Source organism: Labeo rohita, chromosome 13, assembly GCF_022985175.1.
Source record: "Labeo rohita strain BAU-BD-2019 chromosome 13, IGBB_LRoh.1.0, whole genome shotgun sequence".
In the NCBI taxonomy this organism is placed as follows: Eukaryota; Metazoa; Chordata; class Actinopteri; order Cypriniformes; family Cyprinidae; genus Labeo; species Labeo rohita.
The window spans coordinates 17,833,629-17,860,658 of record NC_066881.1 but is presented as its reverse complement, the minus strand read 5'-3'; the positions used below and the strand labels follow the sequence as shown (position 1 = coordinate 17,860,658).

Genomic DNA, 27,030 nt, shown 5'->3' with positions numbered 1-27,030 from the left:
CAGTTTGGTGGGATTTTTACAGCTCTGCTGGAGTTGGTAGTCGGCCTCTTTGTGGTATAGATCAAAAGACGAGACGTGATTATAAAACGGATCACTTCACTCTAGGCTCTTAAGGGTTTTTTTTCCATATGCTTTGATACGTCAGAACCCGGTGGGCTTCTGTTATGGAGCCCGGTGTTCGGCAGCTCTGCGCTAGGGGCCGTCAGCGGACGCTCTGATTGTCCTCTGGCAAACGAGCGAGAACTGCAGCAAGCATGTGACAGAGAGGAGAGGCAGCTGGTGGATGCTGGGATACGTGCTGGGTCACCTCCCTGAGCAAAAGCCTTCACATCTGTAACAATTAATGCTTCAGACATTTCAAGGAATATCATAGTATTGGTCATAATGGAAATTCTAAATTTGATTTGATTTGATTTGACTTTAATTTAATTTTTTATTTTCCAATAAATTACTAATTGCTCTTAACTATACATTGAAGAACAGTACTAAAGAAACACATAAATGTGGTCATATCAAATGTGATTTAAAAGTTTTTTTTTTTAAATCATTTTGAATTTATTTTGAAAGAAATAGTTTATGTTCACAAAGGCTTTGTTTGTAGTGCCCTATGATTTTCGCAGTGTGGAAAATGCAGAAGAAATTGCAGAATCCAGTAATAAAAACGAAATTTACGGTTTAATGTGGAATGTCATGGAATCTGTCAAAAACGGAATTTACAGTTTAATGTGGAATGTCAAGGAATTTGTCAAAGTTTGATGGATTATTTAAAAGTGGGTCAATAAAATCACAAAATGGACTAGTATTTGTAAATATTAAGCCGCAAAAAGGCTATTTAAATATGAATCCTGCATATTCTGTGTGTAAAAATAGTGTCATAAAGGTAAATAAAAGTTCGGTTTAACTCAAAGATATTGTGACAGAAATAGCCTACGTTGCTGTTGTTCAGCAGAATGTACGTAATATTACTACTGAAATTATTAAAACCTTATTTTTTAAGAAATAATCATATAATATTTTTTAAACATTTTAATTGTAATAATAAATCTGCTTTATTTACCAAAAAATAAAATGTATTTAATTTTCAGTAATGAAAAGATAATTTGAATGGTTTATGCCTTCATTTGATAAGTAGACAAAAAAATCATAGGGCTATTGTAAGAATAAATTAAACTTGTTTTTATTCATTCAAATAATTAGACATGCTAAAACAGAATTTGGTAAAACATAAGGTGGGAAAAAATAAAACATTTCATAGGGCCCTAAACATGTCATTTTTGTTTAACTTTTAATAAATTGATATTAAATTGTTTAAGTTTCATGATTTTAATTAATTAGACATGCTTTTTGATTAATACGATTTAATTTAACCATTAAAAAGAGTCCACAAAAATTCAAATGGAAAAACAGAATTTGGAAAAAAATAAAACTGAATTTGGGAAAAAAACAATGGATTTCATAGGACCCTGTTTGATCACAAATACAGTAAAACCATAATATTGTGAAATATATTTTTCTTTTTTAGTGTATTTTAAAATAAAAATTCATTTTAAAATTCATTTCTATGATGGTAAAGCTGAATTTTCAGCAGCCATTGCTCCAGTCTTCAGTGTCACATGATCCTTACGAAATCATTGTAATATGCTGATTTAGAGCTATAATTTATAATTATAATTATTCATGTTGACAACAGATGTGCTCCTTGATGTATGACGTATGAATAAAAGTAAAAATATGAATTTCCAAAAAAAAAAAAAAAACTGTCCCCAAACCTTTGAACGGTAGAGTGTATTTAATTTAATTTATTGTTATAACATACTGCTGACTAAACTTGTAAAGTGTGTCATTGTATTTGTTTGATTCACTAAAACGAATGACTCAGAAGAGGCATTGGTTTGGGTGTCATACCTCACCTCAGTGATTCTTTTTAGTGAATCATAAATCAGATTGCATGGCTTGTTTTGATGTGAAACAAAAACTGGCCTCACTTCCCGTTCATTGATTCTTTTTTTTTATTTTTATTTTTTTATATAAATTATCCTAGTTAAAAGAACCAAATCTCAATATTTTGGGGAAGGTTACTTTTAAAAGTAATGCATTACAATATTGTATCACTCCATAAAAAGGTAACTAATTTTTATATTAGTTACCTCATCTGAGCTGGGCTTGCTTGTTTGTTCATAATTCTATTTAATTTTTTCTGTTTGTATTCAAATTCCATTTATTTTGGCAAAAGTAAAAGCCCTTTCACACAAAAATATTGTTGCATTGGATCATTGAAGGTCTGCGGCAAAGACATAAATGAATGTAAATACACAAAGGATATTTGTTATTTGACATTTAACTATTGCAGATTTGTCATATTTTGAGTATACATTTCACAGTTTTTGTAAGTAAGAAGAGTGCTTGCATGTTCACATTTAATCTAAAACAGTGACCGTTTGTACCAGAGGTCGACAGATATTGGATTTTACAGATACTGATAACTAGGTTGGACCACACTGGCTGATATAGATTAAGCAAGCGATAGTTTTTAAAATGGATACTGAATGGAAAATAATTAGTGCTCTACTATTTTTAAAAAAGTAGCCATACTTTGTAAATGAATAAAAATATTAATATTAATTGTATATTAATCATTACAGTTAGTTCATTGTTCATTAATGTTAACAAAAGCAACTAAAATTTTTTAAATATATCAGTAAATGCTAAAATAAACACACTCTAGCAAGGAACAATACTTCTATTCGACAGGTTTTATCAATCTTAATGTTACAAATGGACTCATATTGTAAAATGTTACCATTACATCAACAATCAAGCTATAGATGGCCATCTTTAAATATCTACACAAAGGCCACAGTATTGGAATTACATACATATGGATATTGTGTACTTTTACAATTTAACTGCTTTTATTGTAGAACATTTGTGGTTATCTAATCAAAATATTAAAATATGTTAGTCACACAATGGGCAAAAGTGCAGCGCAGCGTCTAGAAGAACTCGCAGCTATCCTGTATCACACACACTGGACACGTCGCGTTCAGTTCAAGCGGTCTACAAGTCTACAAGACTTTATTTGATCACCAAACAAGCACAAGTATACTGCTGTGCTTTCTCCACTAATGCAGAATCTAGTCAACAAATTCATTGCTTAGTAATGACATGAAAACATGCACTACAGTATGCTGTACACACTGTTTCATTGTCGAGGTTTAAAATCTGCTTTTGTCCCGCTCTGTGCAGCGCGCAGTGTCGCGTGTCTAAACAATCGGCACGTGCTGTCAGTACTAGAGGGTGCTCTTGTGCTGTATAACAAAGACTATATGGACTTTGCTGTATAATGATGAACTTCTCAGGCGCTCCAGCAACGGACCCAACCCGGAAAAAACTATCAGCATGGATTTTTGCCGATAACCGATAGTTCCGCCAGTCAACTATTGGTGCCGATTAATCGGCAAAAACCGATACATCAGTCAACCTCTAGTTTGTAGAACACCTTTGCACTTACTCCCATTTTCTCAGCATGGGGACAGGAGAGCTCAGTCTGTAAATTGGAAAACTTGTGAAAAAGCAACTCTGGTATTTTTTTGTGAATTAAAATATAATGCATTACTTTACTAGTTACTTGAAAAAAGTAATCTGGTTACATAACTTACATTACTTGTAATGCATTACCCCCAACACTATGAGATATTCAAGACTACAGAATTGTCCACCGAGCTGCATGGCAGTTTAGAAAATGGGATCATTTTTATTTACTATGGCATGTGTGCATGTACTGATTCTGTTTTATTCCTGTAATGACCTAATCTGGCTCTACCTGCTGTGCTGTAGTCTTAATGTAAAAAAAAAAAAAGCGCATTTTCCATGCGATCAGCAAATTTTGAGAGAACATCAGCATTTTACATAATTTATGTTTTTGTTTGCATGTTTCTCTTCGCTTCCCCAAACAAGCCTAATGTATGCATGCGTACAGTACAGCATGAGTGCGTGAGAGTCTGCGCTTACGTGATCATGCGCAGCCACATTATGTCAGAGCTGGGCTGTGCGCTCTAGGCCGGGGGGCTCAACGCAGCGGGAGACACTGCTGTTTAATTTCAGCACTTCATCCCCCTCCGTAATGAAGCTTCCCTCACGCACGTTTGCTCACACCCTGCCAGTGCTGCTAGCGGGTAATTGGGATGTGACTGAGCATGAATATCCCTTACGCCTGCCGCAGACCGACCTCCCCACGACCCTGCAGATAGCTCTTTGTCTTAATGGACATATCATCTTTTATTTAGATCTCCATTTGAAAGTAATTGTCAGCAGGAGGGGGTTATTGCAGTAGATGGAGACGAATAGACTGGTGTTTCACAGCAGACCTCTTTGATTGGCTGCAGTTTTTGGCTGCCTTTGATTATGAGAGTCGGAACAAAGGTGTGTGCTGTGCCAAGCTGTTTTTGGAGGCTTATTAGAAGCACCGCCCCGACCCCATCCTTCCTAATCAGCTGCCATTGGAGCTCTGCTGTCTCTAAAATGATCAAAGATGCACGCATGTATCTTTTGAATTACAATGCTGACATGTATATGTTAAGATTTTTTTAATTAATTTTTATTTTATTAATTTTTTTACACAAGGTTTGCCGTCAAATAACTGCAAGTAAAGCACACCAGGTGCAGTTAAAATGCAAAGCAGCGTGTCATATGGAGTGTTGTTGTCTGTAAGTGTTGGGTCTGCACACAGCAGCAGCAGGAATCATAGGAGATGACCTCAGGAAATCTTATAATCAGCAGGGATGATCACAGAGAGTTGAGCATTTGCTCATAGAGTTACAATTAATGTATTTCCACCATCAGAGGTGGATGATTTTTGATTTTAATGTGACTTTACTTTCTGAATGCACATTCCCGGTCTTTTTGAGCTCGTCTTTAAAAAGTATTCACCACACTTGGACTTCCATTTTTGTTGTCATGTTGTGGTATTTTATGTAACTAGTAGCATCAATGGGAATTTACACACAATCCAAAGTAAAAGCCCACTGACACCAAGAACGATTTTGTGTGTTTACACCACAATTATGACTGTGACGTCACAAAAGGAGTGATATCATTGGAATGTCTTTCAGAACATTTCGTTCAGGTGATGAATGGTAAAAACATTGAGAGCCAATCAGAATCCACCTGACTTTAAAGAGATAGTTCACCCAAAAATGAAAATTCTGTCATTAATTACTCACACTCATGTTGTTCCAAATCTGTAAAACCTTCGTTCATCTTCGGAACACAAATTAAGATATTTTTGATGAAATCCAAGAGCTTTCTGACCCTCCATAGACAGCAACACAACTGACATGTTCAAGGCCTAGAGAAGTAGTAAGAACATCATTACAATAGTCCATGTGACATCAGTGGTTCAACCGTAATTTTATAAAGCAGAATCCGAAAGCTCTCGGGTTTCATCAAAAATAATCTTAATTTGTGTTGCAAAGATGAACAAAGAAATTACGGGTTTGGAACAACATGAGGGTGAGTAATTAATGACAGGATTTTCATTTTTGGGTGAACTATCCCTTTAAAGAGTGAGTTCATATCAAAATAAAACATGAAAAAAACCTCATGTATTTAATCATATATCATTTATAGAACCAAAAGTCACACTCATTAGACCTTTGTTTCTGTTCAGTCCGTTTGATTTATACAGATATGTTTACAAAGTCTTTTTTCAACTTTTGAAAAGTCCAATGGTGTGGGTATATGTACTCAGTGGAGGTACAAAATACAATATCTGATGACAATTTTCATTTTTGTCCAAATTTTGTCTAAATCTTTTATTTGGCTTTGATCCAAAATCATTACAAGTACACTACCCGTCAAAAGTTTTTGAACAGTAAGATTTTTAATGTGTTTTGTTTTTAAAGAAGTCTCTTTTGCTCACCAAAGCCTGCATTTATTTGATTCAAAATACAGCAAAAGCAGTAATATTGTGAAATATTTTACTATTTAAAATAAATGTTTTTTTATTTGAATATATATTTTAAAATCCTGTGATTTAAAGCTAAATTTTCAGCATCATTACTCCAGTCTTCAGTGTCACATGATCCTTCAGAAATCATTCTAATATGCTGATTTTCTGTTCAAGAATTTTTTTTTTTTAGCAATATTTAAGACAGTTGGGTATTTTTTTCAGGATTCTTTGAACAGAAAGATCCAAAGATCAGCATTTATCTGAAATAAAAACGTTTGTATCATTATACACTATACCATTCAAAGACGTTGAGTCAGTATATTTTTATTTTTTCGGGAAAAGAATTGATAGAAATTAATACTTTTATTTAGCAAGGATGCTTTAAGTAATCAAAAGTGATGATTAAGACATTTATAATGTTGCTAAAAATTAAGCTTTGAAATCACAGGGCTAAATTACATTTTAAAATATATTTAAATAGAAAGCAGTTGTTTTAAATAGTAAAAATATTCAAAAATGTTACTGTTTTGCTGTACTTTGGATCAAATAAATGCAAGCCTGGTGAGCAGAAGAGACATCTTTAAAAAACATTAAAAATCGTACCTTTCAAAAACATGACTAGTAGGGTATGGATCCAAAATAACAGATTTTTGCAGTATTCAACCATTTTAAACTATTACTAGTGTGACCAGTTGGTTTTAGAAGACACATCAATAGTTAAATTGAGATAACTTGTGTGCAGTCAAAGGCTTTCAATTGATTTTAGTATAAATGCACCATCTGGAAGGTTCAATTTGGCAAGTCAATATTGTGGCAGAACTTAAACCATGAACATGAAAGCTCCAAACAACTCCACAAAAGAAGTAATTAAAAGGCACAAAGCAGAAGATAGATACAAGAAGATTTCCAAGTCATTGAATATCCCTTGGACTTCATTTAAATCTTTAATTAAGAAATGGGGAAGAGTATAGCACAGCTGAGAGAACTTTTGATTGACGGGAAATAGTAAGTAAATAGTGAAATAAGGTGGGCTGTGAAAGCGGTTTCACATTAGCTTTAAAGAACCTGGAGTGCCCTCTGCATCATTAGCCTCATCAGCAGCTTTAGGGTGTTTATGTCTTTTTAGTCCAACATTGAACAGACCGTACAGAACTACTTCCACACTGTAAACAGAGGTGTATTGCTTCACAGACAGACGCGATTCTTTGGTTGAAGTGATTAATTTCTCATGTATACAGGTCATCTCTCAGGCAGAGCATCTCATTCACAAGGGGCCCCATCAACAGACATTGCAAGGTTGCAATAAAAGCAGCAAACGTAGCACCGTGTACTCCAATAAATCTTTGGAGGTTAAACCCCACAGCACTAAAAACCTAGAAAGACCATTTCATCATCCCCATAAAAGTGGCAATGTCACAGTGTTTGTGGTAAGCCACCGTCCAGGGTGCTGGAATTAGTGCACCCCTGTAATCTAGTTTAACACAGCCTACAGACAGACATCCTGTATCTCTTTTTATTGTCCCATCAGTTTTTGTTAAAGTTTCACTCCGTCAGAGCAGATCACTTTATATTTAGAAGCTTTTATAAGCGCAGAGCTCAATGCAATATCAGTAGCGCTAACCATCTCAGTGCCAAAAAATATGACAAGGTCTACAAAGATGTGGGAATGGGGATGCTATATTGGCAGCCATTGTGGTATTGGTTGATAAATGTGGCTTTCTATTGTTTTCTGTATCTGTAAAATTGCCTATATAGATATTTAGGCTGATAAATTATAGTCAGATTTGAAATTAATAAATGAAATAATTGAAAGTCAGGCCTCACAGACACAATTTTTTTATGTATTTAGAAAATTAATTTATTTATTCCAAAGGTTCATAGTAGTATTTGTCAAATAATTGTGTGATTAAAAATGACATTTTTCTAACCAGTCCAAAAGTAAGTCAATATGTAATATCAATTATAATATAGGTTATCTCCTTCAAAATATGTGATTTTATTATCTTAATTATGTGTCAGTGTGCATACTGAAGTTTTAGAAGTTATATCCCATCTCTACATTTTTTTTTTTTTTAGCGTCTTGCATCATGAGCACCACATTTTTAGACATTTTCAGGTTAAAATTTAAAAACTGTTAAAAGTAATACTAAAAAAAAAAAAAGAAAAGAAAAGAAAAATATTGGAATTGGGAATTGTAAGGAGTCATTGTCATTGGTTGTGGTTCCTTAATAATTTCATTAATGATTCTCTTAGCACTCTGTATAAAAAAAATGTACGTGTGTGTGTGTGTATGTATGTATGTATATATATATATATATATATATATATATATATATATATATATATATATATATATATATATATATATATATATATATATATATATATATGTATATATATGTATATATATATATATATATATATATATATATATATATATATATATATATATATATATATGTATATATATGTATATGTATATGTATATGTATATGTGTGTGTATGTATGTATGTGTGCATGTGTTTTTATGCCATGAACACCAAAATATTATACATATTTTAAGGTTGAAAAAGTCGTTCAAGTCACGCAATTGAGTTTTCGTCATTGCTGTAACTTTCCTAACAAAGACTATATTGAAATGCTTAAAGAATGACTCTCTTATTGTTCCTTGACTTAAGCATTTTTAACCCTGAATCTGAGAAAATGTATTTGTTTCTTTTCCTTATCAGTTTGCTATTACTTACTGTTTTCACTAGTTATTCTCTCTCAGAGTTGCACGCACAGGGCCTCTACCACGGTCCGTTTTGCCTTTCCAGGAATTGTCAATATATAGACAACTTCCTAGATCCTGGATATGTGATTTCCGGGCTTTTTTTTTTTAAACTGTCAGATATGGACGCTGTGTTTCCGTGTTTGAATAATCGCTTTTCCTCTGCTCTCTTTCCTTTGGCTCCCCCCACATGCTCGATCTGTCCTTCCTCTCAGTGGATGATCCAGGAGCCGCACAAAGTGGCCACCTTCTTCGGCTGCATCGGGAAGGATAAGTTTGGGAAGATCCTTAAGGAGAAGGCAGAGGAGGCCCACGTGGACGCCCACTACTACGAGCAGAACGAAGAGCCCACAGGGACCTGCGCTGCCTGCATCACTGGCGACAACAGGTCAGCCACCCCTTTCCTCTAGGGAGGGCCCTTATCGCTTCCTCAGGATAGCACCCCCCTCCTGCGCACACACAGCACACATTCACACACCCCACCTCACTATGCATTGGGACTCGCTGTTCCCTTGCCGGCTGTTCTGCTCTTTTCCGCCAGAGCTCTTGATTTATTTATTTGCCGGGGTTAGATCAGCACAGAGGTATTTTGATACACCGCATGACTTGGCCCTGAAGGGTGCTAGATTCCATGACTGAGCAGATATGTGAAACTGCTTGGGCCGAATTACGTGCTACCTACACATTTGAACTGAGCAGATTGATGTGTTTATTTAAGTGTCACTTACTATTTCTCTGCTTGAGAAGAAAATACGATAGTAAGCATGGAAGCCTATTGACTAATCTGTAATCGTATCAACTCTGAGGATTTGTTCAAATGAACAGCAGATTTAAACTCCTGATGGACTGCTGACACGTTTTTGGAGCTTACCCAGATAATCTTAAAGGAAAAGTTATATCAGACAAAATCCAGCACCAGGATTGGGAATTATAAGGAGGTTTATGATTCTGAATTTCTGTCAATGTTTGCGGTTTCTTAACAATTTCATTCTTTTAGCACTTTGTAAAAATATTTAGTAAAAACGATTACTTAGATTTTAACTGAACAGATGTAACAAATCAGAAATAATCTTTTTTTTTTTTTTTTAAATTCACTTCAGAAGCACTTTTTTTTTTTAGTCATATAAATATACAATATAATAAATTGTTTAATTAATGTTTGTGGTTCTTTACTAATATCATTAATGGTTCTTTTAACAATTTGCAAATATATTTAGTAAAAAATAAACTAAAAAGATTACTCAGATTTTAATCCGTTTCTGCCACTGAATAAAAAATGAAAAGGTAATTGCGATTATTTTTTTTTTTTTTTTCCCTCGCAATTTCAAGATTACATCTCGCAATCCTGACCCTTTTTTTTCTCAGAATTGTGTGATACAAACTCGCAATTCTGACAAATAAAGTCAGAATTGAGTGATCTAAACTTGCAATTGTGAGTTATACAGTCAGAATTACAAGATATCTTGCAGTTGTGACTTCTAATTCTTAAAATTGTGAGATATAAACTCGCAATTCTGAGAAGAGGTTTTTTTTTTTGTTTTTTTCCTTTCCCCTCAGAATTAGACTTTATAATTTATATTATAAAGTTTATATCCCAATTCTGAGAAAAAAAGTCAGAATTGGAAGATATAAACTCGCAACACGAGAAAAAAGTCAGAATTGCGAGATATAAACTCACAAGTTTATATCTCACAATTCTGACTTTATAACTCGTAATTGTGAGTTTAGATCTCACAATGCTGAGGAAAAAAGTCAGAATTGCAAGTTATAAACTTGCGATTGCAAGAAAAAATTTAGAATTAAAAGATATAAACTTGTGATTGCAAGAAAAAGTCACAGTTGCAAGATACAAACTCGCATTTGTGAGAAAAATGTCTGAATTGCAAGTTCATATCTCACAATTCTGACTTTATAACTCATATTTGCAAGTTTATATCTGAGAAAAAAAGTCAGAATTGTGAGAATTACTTTTTACATTTTTATATAATTTTATTACCTTACATTTTATATTGTTATACAATTCGTAATATGTACTTTTATTCATTATTTATTTTTTATTAATTATTTTTTTATTTTATTTTGGGTTTATTTGACAGGGACAATGCACATCAGTAATAAATGCACACATACACACATTATTTATATATATATATCTTTTCGTTTGTCAGACTGTGTGTTTTGTGCTATAGATTCACAAATGTGCTGCTTAGTAGTAGTGCAAGAAAAAAAAATGTGCTTAGGGGTTCACTGAAAAACATACACACTTTAATTATAACATAATTTTAATTTCTGGCAGGACTATTTCTTTAATGAAAAAAAATTGCATGCATCTGCAGGGGCACCGGTGTCAGTGACATCAGTTGAATAATAGATGCTCCTCCGAGGCAGTCGTGATCGCTCAGGTGGTGATCTGCATTTGTTTTGCATGTTGTCAGCCATGCTATTGCCTTTTAATCAGAGCTGCTAACAAAACTATTGTAAGTGTGTGTGTGTACATGAACAACCGCTCACAGGTGTGTCCTTTCTGAGACAAGCTGACAAATGAAAGGCACTGCAGATCATCCTGGTTGCTTTATTATGCATTTGCTGTAACAGAATTGATGTTGAGAGCGCGTTTATGAAAGCAGATACTAACGGATAGCATTCTCCAGGTATTATAAACCACCTTGGAGTACACATACGGTACTTACAGTCAGGTAATATACGTTTAAAAGGTCCCATGTAACCAGTGAAGATATGAAAGCGGAGAAGGAGATTTATGAGGGCTGGTCTCTTTGTTTAGACTGTCATAGAGTTAGTGTGAGCCGGCTATGCATTGGAGACAGTTTGAAAGAGCAGCGGCTTGTAGAGCTGTCAGCCTTGGCCTTATGAGACTCTTCTCATTAGCACCTCACCTGTCAAAGCAGACCCTTTCATTACAGGAGACTCGCAGACCTGCAGCTCAAGGCCTGAAAGCGGTTTGATCAATATCTTCCTCGATACTTTCTCCCTCCAGCTACGCGGCGCACCTGTACGCAGCCGCCGGTGAGACAGGCCAGACGAGAAACGGTGTTAAAATGCCACTGATTTCTGAGCGGTTTGAGGGGGGGAGGGAGAGGTCACGGGTCTACAGCCTGCAGCGAGAGGTCTGCCCTTCCTCTCTGCGCCGCCTCTCACTGTGAGCCGTAATGATAGCGTGGAAAAGAGTCCGACACAATCTGCCCAGTCAGATCAGCGTGACTCTGCCGCTCGAAATCCTTATTATGCCCTAATGGATTTGATTTTGATTAACATGGTGACATCAAGCCGGAGGGTGTCAGATCGCCATCTTGCATGTTCTTCTGTGAAAATTACAATCAGATGCTTTTTTTTTCTCAAAGAGGCTTGCTGTTTTATTAGATGTATAGACATAGAGATGCACAGTATGTCAGGACCACATTGGTTATCGGATAATGATTTCTTTTTTTGGTAATAATTATGATTATTATAAATACATTATTCCTGAAGAGGTACTTGACAAGTGCTTGAATTATTGCAAGACAATGTATCTATGAAATAAGTGTTTTTAAGTAATTTTGTCATAGTACATATCTTTTCACGCAAAATTCACGCAGTTCAAAAAACATACTTTTTTGTTTATTTCAGTTCATGTCAGAAAACAATCGAGTTAAGCAAATGGTAGTACTGCGAAAAGAGGAACAGGAAACTTGTGACTTCGATCATTAATTTCAAGTGATTCAATAGCAAAAACTAAGATAGTCGTTAATTTTCAGATTTCAACATAATGATTTTTTAAAGCTCTCCAATCGGATCGCGTATCGCAAATCATTTGTTTTAGATCGGGACTTCAAATCATGTATTGTGAATCATTTGATTTGGATTAGAACTTCGCATATAGCAAATCATTTGATTCAGGTTGGGACTTCGAACCTTGTATCGCAAATCATTTGATTTAGATCAGAACAGGTTTGTGAATCATTTAGCGAATTGAATATTCAATTCAAATGATTTGCGATACGCCATTTGAAGTCCTGATCTAAATCAGACTGGGACTTCAGAGCGTTTATCACAAATCATTTTATTTAGATAAGAACTTCGGAGTGGGTTCGTGAATCTTTTGCTGTTTAGATCGAAACTTCGGAGCACGGATCGTGAATCATTTGATTCAGATCAAAACTTCAGAGCACGAATCTTGAATAGTTTGATTTGGATCGAAACTACAGAGCAGATTCGAAAATCTTTAGTTCGGAACTTTGGAGAGCAAATCATTTAATTCAGATTGGGACTTCAGTGACATTTTATTTACATAAAACATTTTATTTTATTTTTATTTATTTTTTTTTAAAATATAAACATTTAAATGGTGGCTGTCACAAAAATGTGAAAGACTTATTCAAACATAAACACTGAAGAACATTAAAAATGATAACGAATATGTTATATGGTGCATATATTACCAAAATGCTCCTCTCTAGAGTTTTTTTTTTTAGCTGACTAACGAGCAAATTGTCACTGAATTTTTTTTTTTTTTTTTTTTTTTTTCTGAGGTAAATGTGATGTTTTCAGATATTCCTATGTTTACAATCTATTGACGTCTTTCGTGGTTTAAATACTTACTGAGTTATTACTTGAGACAGATATGAGATATTTTCTTTTAATATACCTTTGGATATTTATGTTGATTTCGTGCTGTAACTGAAAGAGATGATCAATTCACGTTGCTTGTCTTGAACTGCGTCACTTCACATTAAACAATGCCAAAATGCTATTTATTGTCTGAATACTGTAATAAAATAGATACAATTTGAAATTTAAGACGTTGTTTCCTCTCAAAAGTAATAAAGCACAAAGCTTATTACGATTATTGGAATGGAGGTGTGTACAAAGTTACCTTCATTAACAGGCTAGACTAATCTATTCTTGGGTTTAAGAATTGATATTGTTTTGTAAAAAAGAGAATCGATTAAAACTGAGAAATCAATATATATATATATTTTTTTTCCCAACTCTATAAAACATAGATTTTCTAAGGGAGATAGAAAGGATATGTGATGTGGACCTGTTGCAGGCACAACACAGCTCCAACAGCAAATCAAATTTGTAAGGCAGAAATAATACACATGTACATATTTCTGATTAGATGATTTTCATTTATATTCTTTTGAACCCTTTTTAACAAGCATGCACCTGTTAATGAATTCTGTGTCTGCTTTTTCTATCAAACCTCTTCACTTTTCTTCCAAAAGCCATAACCGCAGGTCTATTGATTCTCATTTGTGGCCTGACTGTGCATAGCAGTGTTTCTTCTCTAAGGCTAATGCTGCTTCATTGTAGCGGCTGGCCTGTTGGGACCGCATCCTCTCAGTAACAAGTGAATAATGAGAGTGGTTGTTTTTCAAAGTGGAATTAGTTGTTTTTGTTGATACGAGGACCACCGGGAGGTTAATGGAGAAACAGCAGTCCCGGTGGACGTTCGCAGTTCTCCTGCATTATTGATTTGTTTGTTCATTTATTTATGGGAAAGGTCTTGTAAGGCATTTGCACTTAAATAAAAAAAGAAGAGAAATAAAGAAAAAAGTGTGTTGATATTTAATTCTGCCAGAGCTGACACTAAGCAGCTGTTTAGAGAACCGTAGTCCATATGTTAGCCGTATTCCGCCTACAGCAATTTGCAGAAGGTACAGCGGCGGCACGTTTTACTCGGTGAAGGAGCTACATAATTTACACAATCACCCTGAAGATAAAGTCGCTTTCTCAACTGCATTATGTGGTTTGTTTCATATAAAGCCATTTAACAGAAGGAAATGGGCATTGGTGTTATGAGAAATAGACAGTGCCTTTGGGTCGTGTAATGATGATAATTTAAAGATACAATTTTTCTCCAAAACCTTGTGGAGAAAAATGTATTTGCAGAACATTTTATTTTATGTATTCAAATGTGGACCATATGTCTTGCTGTATTTTTTTTCTTCTTTTTTTTTTTTTTTTTTTTTTTTTTTTTTAAAAGATGCCCATCGACATTTTCACTGAACCCATTTTATTAATTAACTTAATTATTAATCTATTTATTACACACTATTACTCTTAAAATGTATAAAATATTCATTGTATAATGTATAAAATAAAACATGAAATATTTTTATTTACATTAATGCTGACAAATCGATTAATTGTGATTAATCGCATCCAAAATGACTTTATGAATTATAATTTATGAATTTGATGTTCTGAATTATGAAATTAAGAAATTAATTTTATGAAATATTAATTTGAATATGAATTTAATACATTAATGAATTACACACTATAAGTCTTAAAAATGTTGACTGTCTAATGTATAAACTAAAATATTTTTTTGTTTAAATTAATGCTGTCAAATCGATTAATCGCATCCAAAAGACAAACTTGTTCACACTTTAACGTAATGTGTGTGTACTGTGTATATTTATATTTAAATACATATATTTAATACGTTTTTACATGCGTGTGTATGTGTGTTTATTTATAATTTGTATTATGCATATACATATTACATGTATTTTTTTAATATACAGTATACATGTGTGTATTTATATACATATAAATATACACAGTACACACACATTATGTAAACACAATTTTATTTGGGATGCGATGAATCACCATTAATCGATTTTACAGCACTAATTTAAATGTTCTTATTTATTGCAAGTTACATTTACCTATGCAAGTTACATTATACACATATATATATATATATATATATATATATGTGTGTATATATATATGTATATGTGTGTGTGTGTGTGTATATATATATATATATATATATATATATATATATATATATATATATATATATATATATATATATATATATATATATATATATATATATATATATATATATATATATATATATATATATATATATATATATACATATATATATATATATATATATATATATATATATATACATATATATATATACACACACACACATGGTACACAGATATATTACGTAAACACAATTTTATTTGGGATGCAGTTAATCGATTTGACAGCACTAATTTAAGTGTTTTCATTTATTGCAGTTGTGAAATCTGAACGTTACATTTCCCTAACATAACTCCATTATGTAATATTCATGCACACATTTTTGCTGGAAAATATAATAACGTTGGCCAGCTTATAATTTGTTAGTGACTGTAGTTTTGTGTTTTTTGTTGTCTGTTAGGTCTCTCGTTGCGAATCTTGCAGCCGCTAATTGCTACAAGAAAGAGAAACACCTCGATCTGGAAGAGAACTGGAAACTTGTTGAGAAAGCCCAAGTTTACTACATCGCTGTAAGTAGAAATGCCTCTCTTGACACTTTTGCCTTTTTTGCAGTTTGCCACCGTGTGATGCGAAGTGTTAAAATTCAGTTTTTCAACTTGTTGGCAGTTTGCTTACTCTTCTCTGAGCCAAACTCAGAAAAATCAGATTGCAGAGGGTGCAACTTTTTCCCTTGATGAAGGAAGAGAGAGATGCGAGTTTTCGATTGTGATCTAATGGTAGAAACAACATCTCGAGAATGTAACTTCTGTTCAAAACCTTGCACTGCCACGATGCATGAAGCCCCTAAGGGCCGCAAGGCGGGGGAAAGAGTCTGAAGGGCAATCGGTGCTCTTTGACCTGTGAGAGTCCAGAGGTTTGATCAACAGGTCACGAGGGGGTGGGATGATTCACTCTGAAGGTCACAGACCAACCTGACACTTTCATTGCATGGTGCATTTACCTTAAGCCCTTAAAAAATAGGTTTGTCTAAGCACCGCTAGTCAATGGTGCTGGTTAATTCTGAGTACACACCACGAGAAGAGATGCAAAAAGCCGCTGCTCGTAATTACCGGTAATCAAGGTTGGTGTGAAACGAGCGACCCCATTACACTCCGACCTTATTGTTAATGAGCCATTGCAAATGTGATTGGGATGGCTCTCCATGTGGGTCTGTACCTGCTGTAAGCTCCATTCATCGAGGGAAAGTCTGGCATCCGCACGGACTCGGACGTCATTTGTTGAATACCTGTATTGTAGGACTGTGATTAACCTCAAAGCAGGAGTCAGTCTTTGAAGCTCAATTTGGCAGCCATTGTAACGTGACACTCTAATCAAATCATTTTTGTCCCTGATTAAACGTTTTTCATCACACTGTCGTTTGGTGAATGGGAAGCTCGAGGCTATACATGAATATTGAGGAGCCGTTGCGTGTTGACGGCCTTTGTGTTTTCAAACTTGGCTGAATACGCCGCCGTTCATGGGAAAGTGCCGCTTCGTCAGCTTGTTGTCGCCGTCGCTGCTTTTCAGCACGCTTGTTGCATAAGCGTGCAGTCGCGCAAGGCGCTCCGAGATCCACATCAAGCCATGCCCTTGGATGAATGGCTGTCCTCGACGGCAGAGAAAGAAAGCGAGCGAGCGAGCAAGCACATTCCAGTGTTTATTGAAAGTCTTGTCCCCGTTTTGTCAGCCCAGGCTTTTCAGTAGTGCTTGTTTGACAGCGATCCTGAGGGAGAGGTGATAGTTTCTGTTGTGGATGCCCTGCTCGGTTTGTTCGAGGCTCAAATTTCAGCTGAGATTGGAGTGCTGAGCGTCCCAGCGGGCAGGCTTGTTTTTCCTCCACAGGTCCAAACCGGGCCGTGAAGGCAGCTTCTTCAGGTGCGCTGCAGGTCTCTGCTTCGCAGACATGTTTAATGCATTTGGCCAGATACTCCAGCCCCACATTTTTCTTGTTCTCGCTCTCTCACTTTCTGGCCAGAGGCGTCCCGGTGATGGTTGAGGAGTGTGAGAATTGATTATCCGGCCAGAGAAAGTTCATTACTGGAGTAGATCTTCTCCCACCTTAATGGTGGAGAGAACGTTCCTGAGCGAATTCTGCCTCTGGTCTAGGTAGAGATGGACACGGTCCCTAAGGGAGTCGACTGGACTGGTGGTTGAAGTCTCTACTGACTTCCTTTTGTTTTACACGCACTTGTTTCTGAAAAGGGACTTCGGTGCTTGTTTTGGCTGGGCGTCAAATCTTGATTGTTTGAACTGAGAAACAGGCCGGTTGATCAAATAAACTAAGCGCTCTTGGTCGTAGTCCTGCTGGTTATCTAGGAGTCTCTGTATTCTACTGACGCAGGATTATGTAAGTGATTTCCTCTTCCATATAACCATCACAGGCTGTGGCACCAGCCAGTCTGTCCTTGTTATGCATCAAGCCACATCTGTCTCTTTCTCTCTCTCTGTCTGTCTCGCTCTCTATCTGCTGACCTTAAGTGTTTTTTTTGAGTATCTTTTTCTTTGCTTGCACAAGGAGGCTCATGTCTTACCTTGTTATCTAATGAATAGATTCTAGACTAATTCTTTAGGGCAGGGTGAAAATATAGATTATTCATGATCATCATTTAAGGAATTCAGTTGATTTACCAGTTAAAAGTAGATATTGAGTAGGGCCCTAGGAAATCTCTTATTTTTCCTGAACTCCATTTTATTTTTTTTCTATTTTTTCAGTTTAAATTTGTCTAGATTCTGTTTTTTCCCCATTTAAATTTTTCTACACTGTAAAAAAAAATCCGTAAAATGTACAGAAAAACTGGCAGCTGTAGTTGCCAGAATTTTACCGTAAAAAATATGGTAGCAACATTTTAGGTTTTACATATTTAAATTTACATTTTAAATCCATTAATTTTATTAATTGATTTAATGTTAATATTCTTTTTCACTTCCAAAAAAACAGTATAGTACCGTAAATTTAAATGTGTTGTCCAAAACAGTTTTTCACGGTATATAGTTGGGGAACTTACTGTTAACCAATGAATAGGTTTTTACTGGAGCATTTTTACAATATTTTACCATTAAAATCATGATAATTTTTTTTTTTTTTTTTTTTTTTTTTTTTTTACAGTGTGAACTCTAAACTGATTAAATGAAATTAAATTTTATTAATCAAAAATCATTTCTAATTAATTGAAATCATGAGTCCTGCAGTGTTTAACAGCAATTTTAATAAATGTTTAACAAATGAAGTTTTAAGGCCTGTGGATGTTTTTTCCCCCCTCAGTCAATTTTTTTTTTATTACCAAAATTCTGTTTTCTATTAATTGGATTCCATTTAATGGTTTATTAAATTTTAATAATCAAAAGGATCTCTAATTAATTTATTTTATATTATAAAATGTATAAGCCAGAAAAAAATATATATATATATATATATATATTTATATTTAATTATTTCTCTTTTATTTCAGAAATACTGTGCTGTATATTTACATTATTTCTGCAAAATAAATTCTGGTAAATATTCCTTTATAAAATAATGTTTTAATAATAATTTTATTAGTAGTAGTAGTCCTGTCATCACATTAATTAATATATCTCTGTCACAATTTATTCAAGTTAAGTAATATATTTCTGTCACAATTTATTCAAGTTAAACAGAACTTTTATTTTGACAGGTTGTTGTGAGGACCTTTAAGCTTTTGTTTGTATATCACATGACAATAGTTCTACTCAAAAGAAACTCATGAAGTGACTCAAGACTCGTCACTTGCGCTTGAATATATGTGTAGTAAACTAAACTGCGCGTCTGCGCCATTCATTCACACAGAGATGCAGAACATATTTAAGTCGTTTTGCAACTTACTATTCACAGACACTAGTCCATATCGTGTTTTGATGTAGCTGTACTGACCTTCTTTTGATTTATCCATCCAAAATTTGGCAAATTATGACTGGATTCCACGTTTCCATAATATTAAGTCATAAAATTCCAAGGCTGAGCTTTTATGTAATGATAGTGTGTGTGTGTATATATATATATATATATATATATATGTATATGTATATGTATATGTATATATGTGTATATATATATGTATATATATATATGTATGTGTATATGTATATATGTATATGTATGTGTATATATATATATATATGTATGTATATATATATATATATATATATATGTATGTATGTATATATATATATATATATATATGTATATATGTGTGTGTATATATATATATATATATATATATATATTTATATATATATACACACATTACTAGTGTAGTCTGATTAATAAACAAAAGACTCTTATGAATCTCTTATAAATGATTCTATAGTGTATCAAAAACATACTAGATCCATGTATCTGTCTGCTTGTTGTTTTATCTTTCTACCATCTATCTATCATTGTCTATTGTCATGTTAAACTATTCATTTACTTATCGTAATCATAATGATGTTAATTGAGTAACTTGATGTTAATGTAGCTCTGATTGAATCAAATGGAGAATTGGTGAATTAGAATGGAAACAGGAAATGTATATTGATAACCGGCACTGTAATTCACCCACATTTTGGATCTTCAGCATAAAAGTGATGAATTAAATCCCAATTCATTTAAAATGCAAATATGTTGGCTGGGTTTGTAGTGAGTTAGGCTGGATTTATCATTGGTGGCTGTGCAAATATGTAATTGCCATGTAATTGGCAAGCATGCAAGCCCATCTGTGAGATCACAATACAGTGGTGGTCAATCCTCAGCTCACCCCCTTAGAGAGCTCTTACACTAGGCCACTTCAGATCTGGTCCGATTCTCTCATAGCTCCCTTGACATTATGGGATAGCACATTGTGACGGCACCCCGGTCCACTGCCAGAATTCTTATCTGCTATTTACGGAGTCACGGCCTTAGAATTGTACCGTATCATGGCATCAATCAGAACCGCTCCATTTTCCACCGAAGCACCTCTCTGTAACCAGCTAGATTTACTCGTTTAGTGGTAAACAAGGACATATTGTGAATCGTAAGTGCAAAGGTCTGCTCGATAGTCCTCTGCGGTGCATTTTGCCGAGATTGTTTTTTAAAGAGGGCTGAGTGGAGACCATCCAGCGCCATTTCCACTTAATGCACTGTGGCATGCTTCAGTGCAGTGATAAGGGAGGCCTCCTTGAGCGGTAATCTCCATTGACCTTGTGTTCAGAGTGGAAGACATCCCTGTGTGAACATGAAACCATGCAACTTGCTCACTTTAACCTCGGGGATTGATTTTAATTTACCCTGATGGTGTTCTATTGAGAGGCTAGATATGCATTTCCTGAAGGAAATACCAGTGCTTGCCGTTTATAAGAATTATAGTGGTGAGAGTTTTGGTAAAATGAGGTCTTGCGCTGTGGTTCTGAATTACTGGCAGGTTCTTGTTTTATTGACATTCAGCACACAACTTTTATTAGTCAGCTGCTACTTAATCAACGTCAGCGCAAAGTGTAAAGGCAATTAAAAATAATTATAAATATCTACAAGGATAACACAACCAATCACATAATGATTCTGAATGCAAATACATTCACATTCATAGCGTGTGTGTGTATATGTATGTATATAAACAAAGGCCTGGGTGGTATGGGCAAAAAAATTATCACAATAATTTTAAAGTTTAAAGTCAAATTTTTGCTCCAAAGTGAAAGTTGTAGAAACCAGACCATTAATTTTCCTTAACAAAATAAATATCTAAATAGATAAAATTAATTTCTGCATGTTCTAATGAGTTATATTGTTTCAAATCAAGAAACATGTTTGGGTTGTCTGATAATATTGATAATAATAATAATATAACTTTTTTTTTTGTCTCTTAGAAATGCACATTTGATAGTAGCTTGAGGATGCAGAGCTAAATTTTTGTTAATTATCAATCAGTAACATCTGTAAAAATTGTAGCAACCTCAGTTTTATATGGTTACATGTATTCTGACGCATTTTTTTTTTTTTTTTTTTTTAATTAAGCATTGGTCTCCCATAGTAGCATGCATGCATTTTAAATCATTATAAACACAGTTAAAACCACACATAATGTTACCTCAGTACCATGGTAAAAATATAGCTACGTGGTTTTATAGGTAGCCTGTTTGTATGAAAAACGGTAGTCTAAAAACATTCAGTATAAATGCACACATGCTATAGCTTCATCACAAATGCATACATACTATAATTATATACCATTACTCCTGTAATTAAATTCAATGTGAATATCCCACATTGCTGCCACAATACCATAGTGCAGTGAGTGTTACTACAGTAAATCCATGGTAAATGATGGCGATGTGTAGATTGAAAAGCCTTCTGACTGTCTCGTTGCACACAGCTTTAAACTAGTTTGAATCATAGAGTCATTTGTGTTCATCGCTGAATTCAAGTGTTTCACACTGGATCTCACAATGCTGTGTTCGCGTGACGGAGCCGTTTACATATCACGTCTTTTGCATGCTCAAGTTCGTTATTTCAAATGTAGGCACGCGACAGCTGCACTCGACGCGACGCGCATGCGGTGCGCCGCATCGAGATAATAAATGCATATTTTCTAGTGAGCTTGCGGCAGTTTGAATTTTGGTCCAAGCGGATAAACAGTTCATGTGGCGCGATTCAAATGAGTCATGCGGTTTCTTTCCGCTTTTGGCACATAAAAATTATATTAAATGTTTATCAAACTCTTCATATAGTTTTATTGAGTAAAATTATATTGCGATAATTATCGTTATCAAATTATCGTTATATCGATATCAAATTTTTTTTGTTTGTTTGTTTGTTTGTTTTTTTGCACCCTCAGATTCCAGATTTTCATATAGTTGTATCTCGACCAAATATTGTCCTATCCTAACCATACATCAATGGAAATGATTTATTCAGATGTACAGTATAAATATAAAAAATATATGATATATATGAAATTGAATATATGATATATATATATATATATATATATATATATATATATATATATATATATATATATATATATATATATATATATATATATATATATATATATATATATATATATATATATATGAAATTAAATATGATATATATTTTAGACACTATATTATATAGTATTATTTGAAATAATATATGTAATATAAAATAATATAATATGAAATAATATAATAACATATAAAATAATAAAATAATCTAAAAATTATATTACTTTATTTTCATACAAATCATAATTTATATATTCATATGTTTGTATTTCATAAATATATATAAATATACATTTAACATTATTTTGATATAAATAATTAAAACATCATAAATATAGTAATGTAGATTAAAAGTTAAAAAAAAAAAAAGTCTGACCATGTGAATGGGTCTTAAAGGGATAGTTCACCCAAAAATGAAAAGTATATCATTAATTACAGCAACGCAACTGACATATTCAAGGCCCAGAAAGGTAGTAAGGACATGGTTAAAATAGTCCATGTGACATCAGTGGTTCAACCTTAATATTAAGCTGAAATTACCTACAAAATACAGTTTGGATTCAGTCTGTAATGTGGTTTGGGCTATATTAATTCCAAAAGTTATATTTGTACACTAACTATAATAAAACCCAACTAAAGTGTTTGGGGAATATCAACACTCTGTCGCCTTGCAAGCTCTGTAAATATTAACAGCAATACTCTCGATTGTTGTTCCCCTTGTTTCTTCTGCTCCCCTCCCTTTTTCCTCAGTTTCATTCATCTGTAAATCAGATTAGCGTGAGGGAGTTTGTGCTGTAAAGCACTGATTAATGATGCCTGCTGCCGACTCCCAGCGCGCCCGCTACCGAAGGGTGCAATTTGACAAGAGGAGAGTTAATAGAGGCTCAGGCCGGGCCGGGCCGGGCAACGCGCCGCTCTGCCACCGTGGCACGGCAGAGGACAGCACACAGGCAGAACAGCCATTTTTCACTAGAGAAGAGAAAGAAGGGAGGGAAGGGAAGAGGAGGGAGGGAGGGGTGTTGAACTTGTGCCAAATGTTTGGTGGCAGGCTGTTGCTAGGAAATCAGAATCCTGAGGCAGAGTGTTCTTCAGTGAGCAGTAATGAGAGACAGGAACAGAGCTGCAAAAAACACACACCAAAAATGGAGATGGATTTCAGAGACGGTGCGCTTGCAGGGCCAGTTGCGCAGTGGATTGCGTTTTTGTCATGATTTTTGAGGAAAGTCAAATTATTAACCAAATGTATTTTAAAGGGGTGGTCCACACACACACACACACACACACACACAGAAAATTTAATTGTCACATACTCCCCTTTAGCGCAATGTACAAGCTGTTTATTTTTTTTTTTTCAAAACTACGTCTAGTCCCCATGCACTTTCATTGTAGGATATAAAGAGCAGCATGCACATTTTACAAAATATCTCCTTTTTGTTTTCCATGCAAAAATGTGTCTCAGTTTTGGGACATCGGTTTAAATATTCCTTTTCATCAAAAATCATAATCTCAAGAACGTATTGCATCTGAACATTAACCTCAGCAGGGGAAATCAGGCAGTCATCTTAGTTAAATTTTATAATTAAAATATTAACAAATAAAATGTAAGCATTTATAATTACAAGCATTGCATTATATTATATTATATTATATTATATTATATTATATTATATAATATTATATATATTATATTATATTATATGGAGCCTTGATGGAGAAGTATTCTATTCTATTCTTAAAATATTAGCAAATAAAATTGAAGCATTTACATGGAGTCTTGATGGAGAAATATTTCTCATTATATTACATTATATCACATTATTATATAACATTATATTATATTATTATAATTTTATAATTAAAATATTAACAAATAAAGTTGGAGCATTTATATGGAGCCTTGATGGAGAAGTATTCTATTCTATTCTTAAAATATTAACAAATAAAATTTAAGTGTTTATTTAGAGCTTTAATGGATAAGTATTTTTCATTATATTATATAATTTTATATAATTTTATATTATATTATTTTATTTTATTTTATTTTATTTTATTTTGTATTATGTTATATTATATAATTTTATATTATATTATATTATACTAAAATATTAATTAATACAATTGAAGCATTATTTATATTCATATTATTCTATTCTATTCTATATGACATTATATTGTATTATAATTTATTATATTATATTATTATTATATTTAATTTAATTTTTTATCATTAAAATATTAACAAATAAAACGGAGGCATTTATATGGAGCCATGAAGTATTTTTATTTTATATTATATTATATTATATTATATTATATTATATTATATTATAATATATTATATTATATTATATTATATTTTCTCCTTTTTTGAAAAAATAAAACATTTTAAAAAACATTTTCATTAATTGAAATTAAAATAAAGCTGAAATGAAATAAAATGAAAGTAATACATGGAAAACTGAGTATATGATGTTTTTTTTTTTTACTGTCCCTTCAAAAAGCATCCTACACGTTATAAACGTAAAGCGCAAATGTATTGTGTATTGCACCTAAGCATTAACCTCAGCGTGTCAGTCTTCTCTGCTCTGAGTGAACACGTAGTCTCTGAAGGCACTGACATACAACTGTTCTCTTAAAGAGACAGGAGCGTTTAAAGGTGTGCACGTAGTCACGTTCTGGGGGAGGGAGAAATTCGAAACAGTGGGTGTGGTGAAGTGTGAGAGAGATGAAGATAATTAAAAGCGGGGCCCGATGGGCCTCTGAGGCCCCAGCTGCAGATGGTTCTAGAGCAGCCCAGGGACATAAAAGAGGAGCTCTTGACACTTGCAGGCGTGTGCCAGTTCCACTGAGTGGATGCTTCGTCCAGGGAGGATGTGGCTGTGCCGCGGAGGTAGCTGTGAAAGGAAGTGTCACCTGTGAGAAAAAAAAAAAAGAACGAAAAAAACACTCATTCTCTCCCTCTCTCTCTCTCTGTCTGTTTTTCCTCTCTAACACTATCTATAGCTCACTTTTCACATTGTGCATTTGCCTAGCACGAGCTTTCAGACCTGTAAGTGCTATGGTGCACACAAAGCAGGTTGAGCTACGTCTAAAATACTGTCAGCAGAGCAGGAGAGAGAGACCATTAACTGATACAGCAAGCAGTATGGCAGCCTACACCCTGAAGTGGCATTATTCTCTCTCTCTTTTTCTCCATCACCCTCTCTCTGTTTTTTTTTTTCCTCGTCCTTTTTTCACCAATCAGACATCAGAGTTCCCTGGCAACAAAATTGGGCACCGGGTTGGGGGTTGGTTGTATTTCATACTCATAATGACACCTCGTTCACAAGGGCTCTGCCGATGATTTCAGCGAGGTGACTCGCAATGCCATCCCTCCCACGTAGGTATCGCTGCTTTCGTTCAGACGCGCGCGCACACACACTCGCTCGCACTCAGGCAGCCCTCCTGCTGACCTTGAGCTGAATCTGGCGTCAGCTGCCCGCCAAACTGTATCCCCCCACCCCACCCTGCTCCACTCCACCCAGAAAGATCACACAATGCAAATCCAGCTAGTGAGGGAAGGAAAATGACTGGCAGCCGCCCCATCACTGCAGGCTGGTCACTATGCTGGATTGCTCCGATGAAATTTAATTAGTGCTGCTTACTAGGGTTGTCACAGTACCAGTATTTTAGTAGTCGATATTAGGACCAGTGAAAATTCACTCTTCTGTTTGTTACCACAACAAGAAATGAATGTGCACAACAAAAAAATATATATATTATATTATGTGTTACGTTTTTCTATATAATCTATATTATATTATTTCTATTTTTTTACTTTATTTATTTGATAAATAATAGAATTTCCAACAAGAAAGAGAGAAAACAACTTAATGAAAATAAAAAAGTTTGTTTACTTTTATTAATAACAATTAATAATAATTTTTAAATAATAAAATATAATTTTTAGTTATTATATAATATTATATGTAATATTATATGTAAACAATAAATAATAATAATAATTATTATTATATAATATAATATAATATGATATGATATAATATAATATAATTTTTATTTTTTTTTTTTTTATATTTCTTCCAATTAATTATTCAAGTAAGCAATCAGTAATAAATAAATAAAAAAAAAACATTGCAGGTAAATTTTGATTAGATGATGTTATTGTTGTTGTTGTTTATTGTTGAAAAATCTATTATTTATTCATCAAACAAATAAATAGTTAATCAGATTAATATGAAAGAACTATTATTTTGATTTGTTCTGATACGTTGATCTTTTTTGTTTGCATTGAATATTACATAATAATTATTATAATTAGATTACTTTTAAATAATTATTATTAATTATTAATTATTAATAAAAAGTAAACATAAACAATCAGTAAAGAGTTGAAGTTTTCGCTCTTGTTGGAAATTCTATTATTCATCAAATAAATAAATGTAAAAAAACAAAATACAAATAAAATAATATAATATAATATAATATAATATAATATAATATAATATAATATAATATATACATTTTTATTGTTATATTTCTTCCAAGTAATTATTCAAGTAAGCG

General features: G+C 33.6%; 1 protein-coding gene across 1 annotated transcript in view; it reads left to right on the top strand.

Annotated features, from left to right (window-relative positions):
* The window catches only part of adka (adenosine kinase a), a 206,014-nt gene that overhangs the window by 84,520 nt on the left and 94,464 nt on the right, over positions 1–27,030 (top strand). The window contains exons 5-6 of the mRNA XM_051126132.1: positions 8,937–9,109; positions 15,920–16,028. Of these exons, the coding sequence (XP_050982089.1) occupies positions 8,937–9,109; positions 15,920–16,028 (282 nt within the window). The remainder of the gene's footprint in view (positions 1–8,936; positions 9,110–15,919; positions 16,029–27,030) is intronic.